Below are 19,850 nucleotides of genomic sequence, written 5' to 3'. Positions count from 1 at the left end.
ATAATGGAGTAAGAAAAATATACTGCTTTAATATAGTTATATAGAATTATAGTTCTATCATACTCTATTGAACATCCACTAGAAATACAGTGTTTGGCAGTAGCAGACTTCCTTGGTTGAAAAAGGCAAGTGCAATATTGATGTTCAAGTGCAGCATTCTTTCAGTGTGTGTGGGGTCCATCCTATATAAGCCATACCACACTGACAAGGTATTTTATTAATTCCAGCATTCCACAATAGAAAGTAATCCTACACTGGTCCCAAAAGGTCTGCTATATTAGAGGATGGAAAGAAAATCACTTTCACCTGGAATGTACAGATGATTCTTGCTATTTTAAATGAAATGTTGCCCACAAAAGGAAGAAAAGCTAAAGATTTTGCTGATGTGTTTTCCTCTTGTCCACTTGCTTTGGGTGCTTGTTTGGTTTTAACTGACAGTACCCTATTAATCTGCAGGGTGGAATATCCATTTTTCTCAACACCGTCTTCGAGTGGGCAACCTTGTTTAGCAAACCATCTACATCTGAGACAGTGTGAGCTCTGTGTTCAATTGTCTTCGGCATGCTCATAGTCTGCAACAGGTGATGACAACTTGACGCTCGCAAGTACAAATCGGTACGAGTGCCATTACGATAAACTGAAAGCTCCAAGAGCCATCATACTTTCATCTAACCAAGACAGCCAAGAAAGGGGGACAACCATCTTCCTTTATTTCCAAAATGAATGTTGGTACAAATAGAGTTGGGGTGGTGAAGAAACTCCCTCAATTTATCTTCTCCATGAAGCAACACTATGAAAGTATTCACCACATACCTCCAAAATACTTTTGGGTTAAAGGCAACTTAGTGAAGCACTCTCTCCTCAAAATCCTTCATAAAAAGGTTGGCCACCAAGGGAGACAGAGGGCTGTCCATGGCAATGCCATCAGTCAATTCCAAATTTCTTGGTTTAACATAAAATAGGTTGAGGATAGAGTATGCCAAAACAAAGCAGTAATGTCCACCTGCAACTTTATGCAAATTCATGCCAAAGAACCTGGAAGAGGGACATTTGTAAAATGTGACACTACATCAAAGCTAACCAAATGGCCAGAATTGCTTAGACAGAGAGCTGAGTACTGACATGATGTGAGCATTTACCCACCAATGGTCTCAACAAAGAAGCTAGATGTTTAGCTAAAACATATATAGGAGCTCCAAAGTTGCTCACTATTGGATGTGATGGAACATTTTCCTTTTGAATTTTTGGAAAGTCATACAGTCTTGGTGATACACAGTCATGTGGTCTTACCCTACTTACAATCCTCTGAGGTAAAGAGGAGGAATTCAGTAGTGCAGAACTTTTCTGTTGCAAGTGTTCTGTGGGATCACAATCAATTCTCCAACAGGCAGTCACTTAGCAGACCACATGTCTTATCTTTTTACACACTATATGGTAACAACAGTTGCATTACATTTATCAGCCTTCAGTACCATTATATCAGTAACCTCACACAAATTTCATAGTGCTGCCCTTCTGTTGAGGTTACGTTACTTATTTCTTCTGCACTCTGCAATGGACAGTGTTGTGCAGCTCCATAAGCACCACTCACAAAACTTGTTGCAGGTGGTGTTCTAGGTGTAGATGCGTGAGTCGTGCTTCGGTAGCTCAGATGGTAGAGCATTTGCCCGCGAAAGGCAAAGGTCCCGAGTTCGAGTCTCGGTCGGGCACACAGTTTTAATCTGCCAGGAAGTTTCATATCAGCGCACACTCCGCTGCAGAGTGAAAATCTCATTCTGATTTTTAAATATTTTGATTTTTTTGTGTGTGATTGCCCTATAACTGAGAAGTTCAAAACAGTTTTTTTTTTTTTCTTTTTGCCTTGCACTGTTACTGAATTGTGGCCATTTTTATTTGTAAGAACACGATGGTTTTGCAATTTGGAGACATTAATGTTAATTTGAATATCTCTGCACTGTGTTAAGTAACAACATTGCAGTTAACATGACTGATTTTAGAGAAGTCTTCTCTACAACACTGTTGGTGAACCAAAACATCCCAAATGCAAAAATAACCAGTCAAAATGACTGGCTTTGTATAGAACAAGAATTCTGACAAATGTTTCCTTAATTTTTTATAAGTTTCTGAAATTTGAAAATCTTTATTTTTTGTTAAGTTTGGGACTACTTATCTCTAGTGAGACAGAATAGAAAAATTCGATTTTTGCACATTTTTTGTACACCTACATGAAGCAAAGTATTGTAAAAAAATTCAACATTGGTATCCGACTGAACAAAGATATGAATTTTGAAAATCAGGAAATAATTCACATTACAATTGCTCTCAGGGTTGTTGCCTACTTAAATGGTTTATTATTTCATTGTAATGAAATTTAGTGTAACCTATACTTACTTTACACTATCACCCTATATAACTAGTTAGTACTATTTATTTTAACAATAAAATATTAAACAATATGAGCTTTTGCTTTAGTTCTATGTTAAAAAGTTGCCCACTTACATCTAGATTTATTCTCAATTAAGTAGCACATTATGACAAGTTCAAAATGATGTAAGTACAATAACAAACTTGTCTAATTTCTTTGTTGATGAGAAGGCTACAGTTTGGTGCACGAGTTTAGTCCTCAAGGCAAGTGCATACGGGAGCTCAGTACACAGAGCAACAGGTCCTTACATGAACTGTGTACTCCTACTACATTTGCTGGGTGTGGCATTGTTGTACTCAGTCTGTTCAGAAACCTATGTCAGACTGAAAGTACATACTCCATTGAGCATGTAAAATATTTTGTGCACTTTTGTTGTGAGTGTAATTTTTAATTAACTAAATAATTGTAAAATTTAATAATAAATAAATTTGAAAGACTAACTGGAATACAATAAAATGGATGAACAGTGCTCTATTGGATAGATAGTAAGTAAGTGTGTCACAAAAAAGGTTACAGTTCAGTTTCAAAAAACTTAAAAAATGTTAGTGACATCGATGAAGATAGACAAACTTTGTTTAAATTATGTGGATGTTTCTCTGTATCATTAGTTTGTGAGTAATTACTGGAAATTCCCTGTTACTTGTTCACTTGTTACTCAAACATTTATCGTGAATCCAGAATCAGAGTCACGTAACCTTGTTAATGATATTTATGTTCCTACTGAGGAAGCTATTAGCAAACTGGATTTTGCCTGTTCTTATTCAGGGTAATCTCTTGCTTCAAAAATAAGAAAATTTAGTAGCAGAGAAAGAAAAGCAGCCATTGAAAGCAAGGTACAATGAATTTCAGTCAAAATTAGAAAAGACTTAGAATTATGCTTTAATAATGCATATACCAACAGTATTTCTAAAAAATAAGAAAGGCTACCTCCAGAATCCACCTCAGGGAGTCACACCTAGTGATACGTGGCTGGCGACCACGGGGCCCCGAGCTGAGTCCTGGCATTGCTTCCACTTACTTATGCCAGGCTCCTCACTCTTATCTTTCCTATCTGGCCACCCTCGGCCAGCTCTTGTTCTTTTCCGACCCTGACGCTATTAGGTTTCGAGGGCTAGGGGTCTTTCATTTTCCAACCTATACTTCTCATGCAGCGTCTGACCCGGAGCGGGCGGCTGCAAAAGGCGTCTGTATCCCATGTTAGGGGCGGCCTCCAGAACTGCGGAAGGCAACGGAATACCACCGCAGATTATCTTCCCTGCATAATGCAGTCTCCATTTTATGCACAAAAAATGGCTTCCTCTCATGTTAAATCAGTGTCCGGAGGTAAAATAGTCCCCCATTCGGATCTCCGGGGGGGACAACTTGAAAGGAGGCAAAAAATCAAAACGAGAATTGGTACCTGGAATGTCAGAACTCTGCTACAAGCAGGAAAACTAGAAAACCTTAAAAGAGAGATGGAAAAGAATCATATGGACCTCGTAGGAGTTGCTGAAGTAAGATGGAATGGACATGGAGAGTTGCAGTCAGATGAATATGTATTCTACTACTCAGGAGGAGAAGCAAAAGGAATTAATGGAGTAGGAATGATTGTGACAAAGGAATTGGCTAAATGTGTGGAATATGTAGACTATGCAAATGACCGGGTTATTGGTGTAAGGCTGAAAGGAGCACAAAAAGATTTACTGATTGTCCAGGTGTATATGCCAACTTCAGAACATGATGACCAAATTGTAGAGGAAACGTACAATGTAATAGAGAGAATAATGGACGAAAATAAAAAATGCTGCAAAATAGTAATGGGAGACTGGAACGCCATTGTGGGAGAAGGGAAAGAGGGAAACATAGTAGGCAGTCATGGTCTTGGAACGAGAAATGACAGAGGTGAATGGTTAATTGACTTCTGCAGGGAAAGGCAGCTGATAGTGGCAAACACATGGTTCAAGAACCATAAGAGGAGGCTCTACACTTGGAAATCACCAGGGGATAAATATAGAAACCAAATCGATTTTATACTGGTAGAAGAAAGATACAGGAATGGAATCAAGAAGGTGCACACATTACCAGGTGCAGATATTAATAGTGACCACAACTTACTTATGGCAGAAATAGAAATAAGAATGAAAAAACTGAAAAAGGCGACAATGGTGAAGAAATGGGATCTAGAGAAGATAAGGTCCAACAAAGAACAAATTACAGAAATGCTGTCTCGGGACTTTCTAAACACATTACGAGACAAAGAAGCACCTGATAATGCCAACGAGTACTGGAATATGCTGAAAGAAGGAATCATTAAAGCAGGACAGCAAAATATAGGATATGTAAAAGGGAAAAGGTCAAAAAAACCATGGGCCACACAAGAAATGATTTCCAAGATGGAGGAGAGAAGAAAATTGAAAAACAAGAACACTGAAGATGCAAGAAAGATATACCGAAGGTTAAATAACGAACTGCGAAGAGAAACAGAGCAGGCTAGGAAAAAATGGCTAAAAGAGGAATGTGATGAAATTGAAGAACTGGACAGGAAAGGAAGATACGACTTACTATACAACAGAGTAAAGACTATGACATGGGAACAAAACAGAGCAGGACGTGCTACTATGGAAATTTTGAGTAAAGACGAAGAGGTAGTGTATAAAGATCGTGACGATGTCCTCCAGAGATGGGAAGAATATATAAAAAAGCTATATGACACAAATAGCAAACCAGAAACTCTGGAACTTGAATCACACAACAGTGTAAGTGATGAAGAGAAAGGACCGACCATCATAATGGAAGAAGTAAAGTCTGCTATTGCTGCAATGAAAAATGGCAAAGCAGTAGGTACAGATACAATACCGGGAGAAATACTAAAATGCTTGAACCACAATGGAATAAGAGAAATATTGAGGTTATGTAATAAAATATATGACAGTGGTGAATGGCCTGAGGACTTTTTGACAACAGTAATGATTCCATTGCCGAAAAAACAAGGAACCAAGAAATGCAGCGAGCACAGGACAATCAGCCTCATTTCACATGCAGCGAAAGTGATGTTAAGAATAATTAATAAAAGACTTGAAAAAGTAATAGAGGAGAATCTCGGCGAGGAGCAGTTTGGCTTTAGACGGAATACGGGCACCAGAGATGCAATAGGGCTCCTACGAATCTTAGGAGAAAGGTTTATTGAAAAAGGAAGAGACCTATATATGTGCTTCATCGATTTAGAAAAGGCATTTGACAATGTGGTTTGGGACAAGCTGGCGACTATTATGAGGGAAAAGAGAGTGGACTGGAAAACCAGAAGACTTATAAACTCATTGTACCTTAATCAAAAAGTTTCAGTTAAAGTGAGAGGAGAAAGTACAAACTGGATCAGACTAGGGAAAGGAGTAAGACAAGGATGCTGTTTATCATCTACTCTTTTCAACCTGTACTTGGAAAATATGATTGACCAATGCTCATTAGATGACAAAGGAGTAGAAATTGGAGGAAGAAGAGTAGGGTGCTAGAGATTTGCTGATGACATGGTCCTTCTAGCCACAGGGGAAAAAGAATTACAGGATTTGGTGGACACCATTGCAACTAACGGAAAAAAATATGGAATGAAAATTAACACAAATAAAACAAAAGTATTGGCAATAGGAGGAAATAAGGAACTAAAAATTGTGCTGAATGGAGAAAAACTAGAACAGGTGCAAAATTTTAAGTATCTTGGAAGCAGGATAGACACCGACTGGAAGTGCACCACAGAAATTAAAACAAGGATAGCAATGGCAAAAGAGGCGTTTTATAAGAAAAGGAGAATCTTCTGCAGCGGTATGGACAGAGAACTCAGAAAGAGACTCATAAAATGTCTTGTATGGAGTGTTCTTCTATATGGCGCTGAAACATGGACTATGAGGAAAAAAGACAGAGAAAGGCTGGAGGCTTTTGAGATCTGGACATGGCGGAAGATGGAAGGAATAAGTTGGATGGACAGAGTAAAAAATGAAGAGGTACTGAGAAGAGTGGGAGAGAAACGGCAGTTACTAGATGTAATAAAGAGAAGAAAAAGAAATTGGATTGGGCATATATTAAGAAAGAATGACGGACTGATAAAAACAGTTTTAGAAGGTTATGTAGAAGGGAAAAGGAAGCGAGAAAGGAAGAGATTCCAGATACTGGATGACATGATGGACGGTACAACATACAGCAGCCTTAAGAAGGAAGCAATGGATCGCAGAAAATGGAGAGGCAAAGGACCTGCTAATATAGCAGATAACTGATGATGATGATGATGACCTCCAGAATCATCCGACACCGAATATTTGAGCGTAACTGAGAAATTAGAAAGTAAGTGTTCAGTGACACATAAAGAGGAAAAAGTAAAAATTTTAAATTTGCTCTTTCACTCATGATCAAGAGAAAAACCAGTTCACGAGTTCAGCGTTTCTGTTCGTTTGGTTAGACTAACATGAAAATTAGTGAAAGAGCAAGGCATTCTACGAGTTTTAGGAAAGAAAGGAGGAGTAGGTACTTGTAAAGAAACAACTGAAAAGATCCAGCAGGTTTTTGCAAATAATAAAAACAGTAGAATGTGCTCAGGTAGCAAAGATAGTGAAAGCGTTGTTATAAATGGAGTGCGTAACAGAGCAGAAATGACTAGTGCTGCCACATATAAATGAACTTTATGTAGCTTTCAAAAATTCTCATCCTGAATGTAAAATTGGAAGGTCAAAATTTTGTGACTTTAACTCTTAAGTGGTGTATTTTGGCTGGCTCCTCAGGAACATGCTCCATATGTGTTTGTTTATATCATCAAAATGGCAAACTGATGACTGCAGGTGCAAAACTCAATGATGTTAACTACAAGGAGTTACTAGATTTATGGTTTGTGACACTAATAATTATGACTGCATGGTGAGGTTACATGATAAATGTCCTTGTACAGAAACTGTTCTTGAATTGTTTAACAAATCTGAAAAGGAGCTGCTCAACCAAGAAACTTCATACAGTGGATCACAACCAAAAGGGCTGAAATGCTAACAGAGGTTACATCTCAGGAAGAGTACTTTGAACCTATAATAGATAACTCAGGAAATCTCAGAACCACACCACTATGTTTCTAAAATCCGACAAGTTTTTGAAGGACAAAAAGCACAACTTTATAAAACTGAATACATAGTCCTAGCTGATTTTGCCGAAAACTTCACATTTGTGGTTCAGGATGAAACACAATGGTACTACTGGGTCCATGACAAGGTAACAGTGCATCCATTTGTTTTATACTTCAAAAATGAGAAAGATGAAGTTTGCAGTTCTTCAGTTTGCAATTTGCATTTTCATTGTTTGAAATCTACTAGTGACAAAGTTTGGATACTAATGAAAAATATATTTAGGAGGCTTTCAGTGCTTCAACTTACCACAGCAACTGGGAGGTCTTATTCTATATCACATAGCTGTCTGAAGAAATAATTGTTCTTAACACTCAACCCTAGGATAAGAAGTACCAAATCTCGAAAGTATGTTAATAGAAAATATTTATTTTAAATTTTTCATGATAACAGTAATGTTTAGTTCAGCAATATTTTAAGTTTTTGCATATAATTTAGAACCGTATCTTCAATAATAATTGATTACGTCTAGCCAATATCACACAGCCATAAGATCAATTGTGTGCAATGTGAATTATTTCCTTATTTTTAAAAATACATATCTTTGTTCACAGTCAAATATCTATGATGAATTTTTTACAGTACTTTGCTACCACGTGTGTACAACATGAGCAAAATCATATTTTTTTATTCAGTCCCACCAGAGGTAGCTAGCCCCAAACCTTAGAAAAAATATGGATTTTAAAATTTCAATAATTTACAAAAAATTAAGGAAACAACTGTCATTGTTGTTGTTCTATATGAAGCTAGTTTATGATATCTAAAAAAAAAAAAACCTAATAAATCACTCCTTTGTTATTTTTGGCTCTAAAAAGTGAGCTGTCTAAAATTTTAAATATCAAACTTGGGAGATCATTTTGACCGGTTATTCTTGAATTTAGAGTACTTTGAGTAACAAACTATGTTGCAGAGAAGACACTCCTAAAATTAATCATGTCAACTGCAAAGTTGTAACTTAACACAGTGCAGGCATATTCAAATGAACACTAATTTCTCCAAATTGAAAAACTTGTTTGCTAAAAAATAAAAAGGGCCGCCATTCAGTAACAGTGGAAGGCAATTTTTTTTAAAAAAAAAAAAAACTGTTTTGATATTCTCAATTATAGGGTGATAACATAAAAAAATCAAAATATTTAAAATGGTCAAGCAACTAACTAAATTATTTGAGCACTTCACCTGGATTGACCAACATCTAGTGGACTGCTGTGCTGACATTCTTGAAAAAATTGAAAATGACCCTGATTATCTCAGCAAAGTAATTAAGTGTGACGAGACAAGGATATTCCAATACGATCCAGAGGCTAAGCCACAAACCATGCATTGGAAGAGCCCTCAATCCCTACAAAGTAGAAAGTGCACATGAGCAAATCAAAATTCAAAGTGATGATGCCTGAAGATCAGACTGTCAATCACACTTATCACGAAACTGTTCTGAAGACCTCTGAATGTGTATTGAAGGAGACCAGATTTGTGGAAGTATCGCGCAGGGATTCTTCTTCAGAACAATGCACCAGCCCACAACGCAATGTCTGCGAAAAGATTTTTGGTGAAAAAATAACATTCCAGTGGTACAACATCCACCATATCCATATGACCTAGCACCATGCGACTTCTTTCTCTTGAAAAACTGAAGTCTGCACTTAAAGGAAACAGGTTCGAGTCCACGGACGCAGTGCAGGAAAAAGTGACAAGCCTCCTCAACAGTATAACAGAAAAAGACTTGCAGCACTGCTTCCAACAATGGAAATTCCCACGGAGCAGTACAGGGATCAAGGAGGAGACTATACTGAAGGGGACAACATTTCAGTTGCGTACATTTTTTCAATAAAGAGTTAGAGCACGAGTCGGGTTTCTTTATTTCCACACCTGTTATGTTCAACTAAGAATATTTTGAACAGACTGACGACATTGCCAAGGACAGCCCTGTATCTCCACTGGGGGCTAACCTTTTTACAGAGGATTTCTAGAAGAGAGCACTTCTCTCAACTGCCCTTAAGCCAACAGTGTTTTGGAGGTATGTGGACAATACTATCACAGTGTGACTTCATGGAGAAGATAAATTGAGGGAGTTTCTTCACCCCTTCAACCCCATTTGTACCAACATTCACTTTGGAAATAGAGGAAGATGGTTGTCTCCTTTCTTGGCTGTCTTGGTTAGATGAAAGTATTATGGCTCTTGGGGCATTCAGTTTATCGTAACCCCTATTAGTTTCCAGTTTTCTTGGATTCAGATGCACACATACCACATCACCTCAGTGAAGGTAATCACATCCAAGAACAGTTACGAAGAAAGCAGTACTGGAAGGTGTTCATGTGTTGATGTTTTTCAGAAAAATATGAAAGTTTTCTGTACCAATAGTTACTGTTTATACTTCGGCATGATGTATACTAATTACAGGCTCTACATATGTGTAACTTTCTTGATGTTTTTCCTTTAAAAAAAGATACCAAGTGAAGTAGCACACTATTAAGGCACTTGACTCCCATGTAGAAAGATAGGTGTTCGAACATGTGCCTAATGTGTCCTATACTGTCATGCTGAGTGGTCAAAGGACAAATAAATAAATAAAAAGCAATAGACTGAGCTCACATTCACGTCTAGCACATAATCTTAATCTGACAAGAACTACTTTGTTCAACTAACTTCAGGATTAAATTTACATAGCATACTATGAATTTGGTACAAGCAGCCTACCTGGCGCAGGATTCATCATACTACCTTCTAGCCATTTCTCTACTGTTCACTCTTTAAGAGCGCACAGGAAAAATGAACACTTAAATCTTTCCATACAAGATCTGATTTCTCAGTTCATTACGATGATCATTTCTCCCTCTTTAGGGGGACACTGACAAAAGATTTTTGCATTTGCAGGAGAAAACTGATTGAAATTTCACAAAAATATTTCACCGCAATGAAAACTGCCTTTGTTTCAATGATTGCCACTCCCAACTCACGTACCATGTCCATGAGAATACAAAATAACTTTCCCTCCTTTGAACTTTTTTGGTGTCCTCCATCAATCCTGATATGGTTCTCATGCCGTGCAGCAATATTCCAGAAGAGGATGGACAAACATTAATGTAGGCAGTCTCTTTAGTACACCTGTTGCACCTTTTAAGCTTTCTACCAATAAAACTCTGTTTTTGGTTCACTTTCCCCAAAACATACATGATCATTCCAGTTTAGGATAATCGTAATTCGAATCCCTCAATATTTAACTCTTGGCAGCTTTTAGATCTGTGCGATTTATTGTGTGTTTACACTGATGGATCTAAACAAGAGAATTTCATCAGTTTCAGAGCAGTTTTCTATTTACTAAATAGAATTGCTGGCTATCCTGAGGACACTTGAACAGATAAGATGACCTTATGGCAAGAAATTCACCCTGCTCTAACATCCAAAGTGCCCTTCTTGCCAACACACACATGTATCCATTAGACAGGATGGTCCAGGCTGACAAAGAGAAGGAAATCCTAGGGCACATGGGAATCTGGGGAAATGAACATGCTGATGCAGCCAACAAGATGGCAGTTCACCTAGGAACAGTTACCACATAAATGACAAGGAGGGCCATGTATTATTGGGAGACTGAATGGCTGGATGTGAGGAGCAATATGTTGCAGTCAGTAAAACCTACAGAGCAACCATGCCTTGCTCCCTTCTGGCTGCTACAAGCAGATCAAGTTGCCCTTAAATGGTTACAGATGGGACAGTGTCCCCTAACACATGATTTTCTTCTCTGGTGTAAGGAGATACCAGTGTGTGAAATGTGTGGAACACAGGTGTCAGTATTCCAAGTATTTTATTTGTATTTTTATGTTCTGATCTGAGAGGTAGTCTGAGTCTTCCACAGGATGTTCCCTACAAAATGGCCAATGAGACAAGAGTGGTATAGGTTTTAAAGTTTGTGTTGCATGGCTTCCTTTTCAAAATACTGCATGGGAGATTTTAGTGTGTAAAAGAATGGCTTGTTCATCCATTATTATTAAGCACTCACTCACATCATTATACGATTTTTTAAAATATGCTTTTGTACTGTTATTTTATACTGGGTTTTACCTGCTTTTTGGGTTATTGGTTTTAAGATATTCTTGATCTCAGTATTGAATTTTAAACCTTGATTTGTGTCCGTGTGGTTTCCTGCTCCCTCGCCCCCCTTTTTTAGCTAATTATATTCAACCACCACCCAACCTTTTGTTTTCAGTAATAATGCTTATGACCCTCCATTTCATTACCCTAAAAGCATCACCATCATTATAGATAATGGCCCATAACCCATAAAAGTTATGTAACTTTTTGGTAACCAGGTCCAAATAAACCTATCTAGGGCTAGTGGTGTCCCTCAGTTAGCACCATCCGATGTTGTGGGAAGCTTAAAGCATATAATGCTGAATGACCAAAGCATAATTGTTTTATGTTATTAAGTTAACTAGTTATACGTATCTACAAATGTTTGATATAACCAACAGAGGTAGTGCATTTGTGAAGACTGTAGTCTCAGATTCAAGAGGATAAAGGTCCGTGATCCGTTTGGCAAGCCCAATTAAGGTTTTCCTACATCATTTCAGGCAAATGGTGAAGTGGTTGTTCCAACTAGGTCTCAGCCAACCACCTGTCCTGCCCTCTCCTCATTAAACATGAGTATTTATTTCTGTATATGTGACACCTTTTTTCTTCTATTAAGCAGATAGATCTTATATATCATTGTAAACTAATCGTTGAGCGAATAAATTAGTGATACTGGTATGATAATAAGCATTACCTCTTGAAGAGGTATATTTTTGGCAGCTTGAGAGTTTACAAGAAATTAATAACATAAATATTGAGACAAAAAATATCTGTCATTTCAAACCACTCACTCCACTGGAAAGAAAGGCCTGGAATAAAAGAAAGAACCATGAAGTAATACACCATATGCAGCACAGCAGAAAAGTTCTTAGCATATATGTAAATAAATTTGATGGAAGGTCTGAGGTTAATGTCCTATCATTGTCAAGATGATCAATGAAGAGCACAAGCAAAAGCTGGACAAGGATAATAAACAAGGAAAATCTTAATCTAAATGGTCAGTAAGCAAAAAACATTGACCTTCTGGCAAGAGAGCTGAGTGATTTACCAGCTGTTTAAACAAGTACAGTATTTTTAAACATTTTCTTAAGAACTGGACTCAAAAAGTTGAGGAAACTGAATAACTTACTGAATTTTTCGCCGGATTTTTTCCCCCCCCCCCACAGGCTGATATGCTGCTTAATCACATTATAGAACACACTATTATAGCATATCTTACAGCTATATAATTTACTGGTTAAATCTCGCTCCATTCACGCACCTCACTCAGTCATGAAATTGTAGTTTTGAAGAGATAAAAATGAAACTGTCCCTTCAGGTTTCTTATGAAATATAACATAACTGGTCGTTGTAGAAATTTTCGGCAATCACTGCTTTGATTCATCGCGACAAACAGTGTCTTATTGACTGGGTCAGGACTCTCGACGTCGAATGTAACTGCGTATTGCGTGTCTACTGCGTCAGATGCAGGTAAAATCAATTCACGCAACTTTTTTCCGGGATTTTTCAACGATCGAACGAGAGCTTTCTTCCACTAATGGAATTTTCCCTGTTTTGATTTTACTCCTGACTAAAATGTTATTTTAGTGTTGTCTCTTAAGTATTTTCCAGTAAAAAACTTCTGAACCACTGTTTACATAGTCGCGAGTAGGCCTAATTTTTCGTACACGTATTTTCATTGTTTTCCGGTAACTTAATTGTCTTTCTGTCACTAAAAACGATTTGTACCATGGGTGTAAAGTGCCTGACGTGCCGTAGAATCGTTAGCTCCGGGGTCTGGTGTGATGGATGTAGTAACTTTTTTCATTGGGGCGATTGTAGTGGAGTGGGAATTGGGAAAATGAGCGAGACTCATCAGTGGTTCTGTAGGCTATGCAGTAGAGATAGAAATATTGTGGAGCAAGAGGGGAAAATTTCTGCCCTTCAGGCTGAGTTAGATGAGGCTAGGCAAGAATTGGGCAGGTTAAGGGGGGAGAAGGGTAAACAGGGGTGGGAAGTGGCAACAGGCATAAGGAACAGGCCAAGAAATTCTTCTGACACCTTTGTTATTAATGTGCAAGATAAGTCTGACCTGTTGCCTCAGTCAGAAACTGATGAGCCTCTCACAGAAGTAGATGTAGACAGGGCTCAACAAGCTTACAGCAGCAAATTGAATAAGAATGTAGGGAAGTCTGCAAAGAGAAAGAAAGTCTTGTTGCTAGGTAGTTCGCATGCTAGGGGTGTGGGCCAACTTATGCAGGATGAATTAGTGTCAGAATACCAGGTCACAAGTTTTTTCAAACCTAGTGCTGGACTGGGACAGGTTACAGAGGATTTAGGTTCAGTATGTAGAGGCTTTACTAAGGAAGATACCGTGGTTATTGTGGGTGGGGCGGGCAACAGTATTGACAGAGATCCGGGGTACAGCATAGAGTGTGACCTGGCAAAGATTGCATCAACATCGAGTCATACCAGTGTTGGGTTTGTGTCGGTTCTGGAGCACCACGACCGACCTCATTTGAGCTCCTCTGTCAGGAGAGTTATTTTGGAGTTGGAATGGCTACTTGGATCTGGTGCAGGGTCACACATTGGTATGGTTCCTGTTGATTCACTCTGTAGGTGGGACTATACTAGACATGGCCTACACCTCAAGAAGAAAGGGAAGGGTAAACTGGCTGGGCTGATAGCAGGAAATGGGGGAGGAACTATATCTCATGGTGGAAACTCTTTTTTAGTGTAAGATCAGTGTCCAGTGGGAAACTCAGCCAGGCAAGTACTATAGATGTTAAAAAAGTTCAAGATACTCACAAAAGTAAAGTGAAAAATAATGTTAGTATATTTCATCAAAATATTGGGGGATTGAAGAATAAAATTGATGAGCTTCTGCTTTGTTTAGAAGATATAGAAACTGAGAATGTAATAGATGTACTATGCCTGTCTGAGCATCACACTGTCACTGATATGCAAAATGTTAGCATCAATGGGTACAAATTAGCTGCACATGTAAGTAGAGATAATATGGTGAGAGGAGGAGTTGCCATATATGTCAAAAGCTTCCACAGTGTAAAAATTTTTGTGTAGAGCAAGATATGGAAGCATGTGCCACTGAACTTAAACTAAATTATGGCTCTTTCATAATTGTAACAGTGTATAGGTCCCCCTCAGGGAATTTCCAGCTATTTCTTGAAAACTTGGATGCTTTGTTGTGCTATCTGTCAGACAGGGGGAAGCAAATTATCATTTGTGGGGATTTCAATGTAGATTCCCTGAAAGAGTGTAATAGGAAGAATGACCTAGTAGTATTTCTCAGTTCTTTCAATTTGAGCTCCGTCATTGATTTTCCTACTCGGATAACAAAGAACAGTAGTGCATTGATAGATAACTTTTTTATAGACCAAGATAAGTTTAAGGACAAAAATGCGTATCCTGTTGAGAATGGTCTTTCAGATCATGGTGCACAGCTAGTTACAGTACATGACATAGCTCCATGCAGTATATCAAATCAGACTTTCAAAGCAGTGCATTCAATTAACAATATAAATATTGCAAACTTTAGGGAAAGCCTACAGCAGCTAGAAAGGGGATGAAGTGCATAAGGAACCCGATGCAAACTTGAAATATCACTTATTTCACAATACATTTTTAAGAGTATTTGAAAATTGTTTCCCAAGAAAATAGTTAAACATAATTCCAAGAAAACATATAAAAAAACCTTGGCTAACTAAAGGAATAAGAATATCTTGCAACCGTAAAAGAGAACTGTATCTAACAGCAAGAGGGAGTACTGACCCCGAAATTGTTCAATATTATAAAAACTATTGTGCGGTACTAAGAAAAGTTATTAAAAAGTCCAGAAGCATATAGCCTATATCATGTCTGAGATCAGTAACTCTGATAATAAAATTAAAGCAATTTGGAATATTATTGAAAGGGAAACAGGGCAACCAAGAGTACAGGAAGACTTCAGTGCCATAAAACTGAATGACAAGTGTACTAACAAACAATCAGAAATTGAAAATATTTTCAATAATCATTTTTTAAATGTTGTGGAGAAAATAGGATCTAGATCTTCACTAGAAGAGGCAAGGCTACTAATAGAAGAGGCCATACCTGTGCAGTTTGAAACAACTGTAATTCCACCAACCTCTCCCTCTGAAATCAGTAAAATAATAAACTCACTGAAAAGCAAAAGCTCTTACAGAATTGATGGCATTTCCAGTAAGGTACTTAAAGCTTGTTCCCCACAGATAAGTAGGATTCTCAGCCACGTATGTAATAGCTCTTTGGAGCAGGGTGTTTTCCCCGATAGACTGAAACACGCCATTGCATAAAAATGGGGATATGTCGGATGTCAACAACTACCGTCCAATCTCTCTTCTGACAGCTCTACCAAAAATTTTTGAGATAGTAATGTATTCAAGAGTAGCCTCCAATATTTGCAAAAAATAAGTACTAACAAAATGTCAGTTTGGTTTTCAGAAAGGCTTTTCAACAGAAAATGCTATATATGCTTTCACTGATCAAATATTAAATCCTATGAACAACTGGACATCACCCATTGGTATTTTTTGTGATCTCTCAAAGGCCTTTGATTGTGTAAATCATGGAATTCTTTTAGATAAGCTAAATCATTATGGTTTGAGGGGGGCAGTGCACAAATGGTTTAATTCATACTTAACTGGAAGAATGCAGAAAGTTGAAATAATTGATTCATGTAATGTTAAAACAACAGCTGATTCCTCAAACTGGGGGGGGGGGGGGGGGGCTAATTAAGTACAGGATCCCACAGGGTTCAGTCTTAGGTCCTTTACTGTTCATGATATACATTAATGACTTACCATTCCACGTTGATGAAGATGCAAAGTTAGTTCTTTTTGCTGATGATACAAGTATAGTAAGAACTAAGTGATGTAATTGTAAATGATGTTTTTCACAAAATTATTAAGTGGTTCTCAGCAAACAGACTCTTTAAATTTTGATAAAACACAGTATATACAGTTCCGTGCAGTAAATGGCACAACTCCAGTAATAAATATAGACTTTGAACATAAGTCTGTAGCTAAGGTACAATTTTCAAAAATTTTAGGTGTGTCCATTGAAGAAAGGTTAAACTGGAAGCAACACATTGATGGTCTGCTGAAACGTATGCTATTAGGGTTATTGCAAATTTTGCTGATACGAATCTCAGTAAATTAGCTTACTATGCCTACTTTCATTCACTGCTTTCATATGGCATCATATTCTGGGGTAATTCATCATTGAGTAGAAAAGTATTCATTGCTCAAAAACGTGTAATCAGAATAATTTCTGGAGCCAACCCACAGTCATCCTGCAGACATCTATTTAAGGGTCTAGGGATCCTCACAGTATATATATATTCACTTATGAAATTTGTTGTTAATAATCCAACCCAGTTCAAAAGTAATAGCAGTGTGCATAGCTATAACACCAGGAGAAAGGATGATCTTCACTATGCAGGGTTAAATCTGACTTTGGCACAGAAAGGGGTAAATTATGCTGCCATAAAAGTCTTTGGTCACCTACAAAACGGCATCAAAAGCCTGACAGATAGCCAACTAACATTTAAAAATAAATTAAAAGAATTTCTAGATGACAACTCCTTTTACTCATTGGCTGAATTTTTAGATATCAATTAAGGGAAAAAAAACTTAAACATTAGTGTCATGCAGTATTTTGTGTAATGTAATATCTTGTACAGACATCTTTTATTAACCTGACACGTTCCATATCATTACGAAGTGTCGTATTCATGATCTATGGAACAAGTATTAATCTAATCTAATGGGTACAGGTAAAAGTTAATGAGCTTCCCATTACGACACGACTGTCACACAAGCGGGTACCAACACATACTTAAAAGCCACGGTGCATTACACCAGAAATTGGGAAACTTCCCTGTATAAACACAAATTTACGCAGTTGCGTTGTAACATAACAATAAGCCATGTTTCGAACATGAGTACACAAACAAATCGAAATTAACAGATGAAAACTCAATTCATTTCACATTCCACGGTCTTCGATAAGTATTAAGCGTCATTATATTAGAATTCTCACAAAAAAGGCATTATCTTACCAGTACTCGCCGCGGGGAGAGATAAGGTAAAACCTGTAGCAGGTTTCGAAACAGGAGTTCCGAATGTAAAATTCATCCTCACAGTGTTTCAACGTATCGTTTGCGCCTAATACCGTCAATATGTGTTATTATCCACGTGCAAGGTAAAGTTCACCACGTTCATTATAAACAACCAAATACAATGCACATCAATTTCAACTTCGCGCAAAGCCACAAATAAACACACCAAAGATTATTTCAATGTACGCATTATAGATCGATTTCAACATGTGTCTCACACTGGTGCAAATCAGACGAAGTATCCTGCAGTGCAGAAAAGCTTGCACGTGGAAATGTGCACACACTTATTAATAAATACATTAATCTTTGTTCTGTAGATCATGAATGCGAAATTTCGTAACGATGTGGAACGTGTCACTTCAAAATAAGTTTTCTTTACACAAAATAATAATTTTTGTTACAGGTACTATTTTATGTCTAAGAATTCATCTGTTGAGTAGGAGTTGCCGTTCAGAAATTCTTTTAATTTGCTTTTAAATGTTGGTTGGCTATCAGTCAGACTTTCAACACTATTTGACAAATGATCAAAGATTTTTGTGGCAGCATAATTCACCCCTTTGTGTACCAAAGTGAGGTTTAATCCAGAGTACTGAAAATCATCCTTTCTTCTAGTGTTGTAGCCATGCACTTCGCTGTTATTTTTGAATTGGGACGGGTTATTAAGGACAAATTTCAGAAGTGAATATATGTATTGCTAAGGTACTGTGAACAACCCGAGTTCCTTAAATAAATATCTGCAAGGTGATCTTGGGTGGGCTCCTGCTATTATTCTGATTACACGCTTTTGTGCAATGAATACTTTCTCTCTTAATGATGAATTGCCCCAAAATACGACGCCATACGAAAGCAGTGAACAAAAAAAGGCATAGTAGTCTAATTTACTGATATGTTTATCACCAAAATTTGCAATAAGCCTAATCCCATAAGTAGCTGAATATAATCGTTTCAGCAGATCATAGATGTGTTTCTTCCAATTCAATATCTCGTCAATGCACACACCCAGAAATTTTGAGTATTCTGCCTTAACATTAGACTTCTGTTCATAGACTATATTCATCAATGGTGTTATGCCATTTACTGTACAGAATTGTATAAACGGTGTTTTCTCAAAATTTAGTGAGAGTCCATCTGCAGAAGACCACCTAATTATTTTCAGAAAGACATTATTTGCAATTTCCACAGCTGATTCTTGCCTGTTAGGTGTGATTACTATAATTGTATCATCAGCAAAAAGAACTAGCTTTGCATCTTCATGAATATAGAGTGGCAAGTCGTTAATATATATTAAGAACAATAAGGGACTCAAGACTGAACCCTGTGGGACACCGTTCTTGATACCTCCCCAGTTAGAGGACAATGCCGGTTTTTGCAGACTATCTGTGCTGTTAATTTCAACCTTCTGCATTTTTCCGTTTAAATACGAACTAAACAATTTGTGCACTATCCCACTCATACCACAATACTTAAGCTTGCCTAGAAGAATTTCATGATTCACAAAATCAAAAGCCTTTGAGAGATCACAAAAAATCTCAATTGGTGATGTTCAGTTATTCAGTGTATTTAATATTTCATCAGTGAAATCATACATGGTATTTTCTGTTGAAAAGCCTTCCTGAAAACCGAACTGACATTTTGTTAATACTTCTTTTTTACAAATATGTCATGCTACTCTTGAATACATTACTTTTTCAAGAATTTTGGATAGAAGTGAGATTAGGCAGTAGTTGTTAGTATCAGATCTATCCTCCTTTTTATGCAATGGTTTATGAATAGTGTATTTCAGTCTATCTGGAAAAATGCCCTGTTTCAGTGGGCTACTACATATGTGGCTGAGAATCCTACTTATTTGTTGGGAACTAGCTTTTAGTACAGTGTTGTAAATGCTGTCAATTTCATGTGAGCTTTTACTTTTCAGTGAATTTATTATTTTCCTAATTTCAGTAGGAGAGGTGGGTTGAAATTCAATTTTATGAAATTGGTGGTGGTAGCATGCACCTGCAAGTAATTCATATCTGCGGAAACTACGCCTAAGCCATGTTTCCACAGGCAATAAAAACTTGCACATGTGATCAGCCCTTCTCCATCCCC

The 19,850-nt window shown here is 37.4% G+C and overlaps 1 protein-coding gene across 5 annotated transcripts in view; it reads right to left on the bottom strand.

The window, feature by feature from the left end:
* Window positions 1–17,942, bottom strand: part of LOC124615660 (nuclear pore glycoprotein p62) — a 35,957-nt gene extending 18,015 nt beyond the window's left edge. For 2 of the 5 annotated variants that reach the window (XM_047143684.1, XM_047143686.1), the window contains exons 1-2: window positions 17,703–17,942; window positions 12,418–12,435 (exon numbers count right to left, since the gene is read on the bottom strand). In XM_047143684.1, the coding sequence (XP_046999640.1) occupies window positions 12,418–12,435; window positions 17,703–17,778 (94 nt within the window). In that variant the 5' untranslated portion in view covers window positions 17,779–17,942. The remainder of the gene's footprint in view (window positions 1–12,417; window positions 12,436–17,702) is intronic. The other 3 variants (XM_047143685.1, XM_047143688.1, XM_047143687.1) reach the window with 2 other exon arrangements.
* Between the last annotated feature and the right edge of the window lie 1,908 nt (window positions 17,943–19,850).

The sequence above is a fragment of the Schistocerca americana genome, chromosome 5 (assembly GCF_021461395.2).
Source record: "Schistocerca americana isolate TAMUIC-IGC-003095 chromosome 5, iqSchAmer2.1, whole genome shotgun sequence".
NCBI classification, from domain to species: Eukaryota; Metazoa; Arthropoda; class Insecta; order Orthoptera; family Acrididae; genus Schistocerca; species Schistocerca americana.
This window is presented reverse-complemented; position numbering and strand designations above follow the sequence as displayed.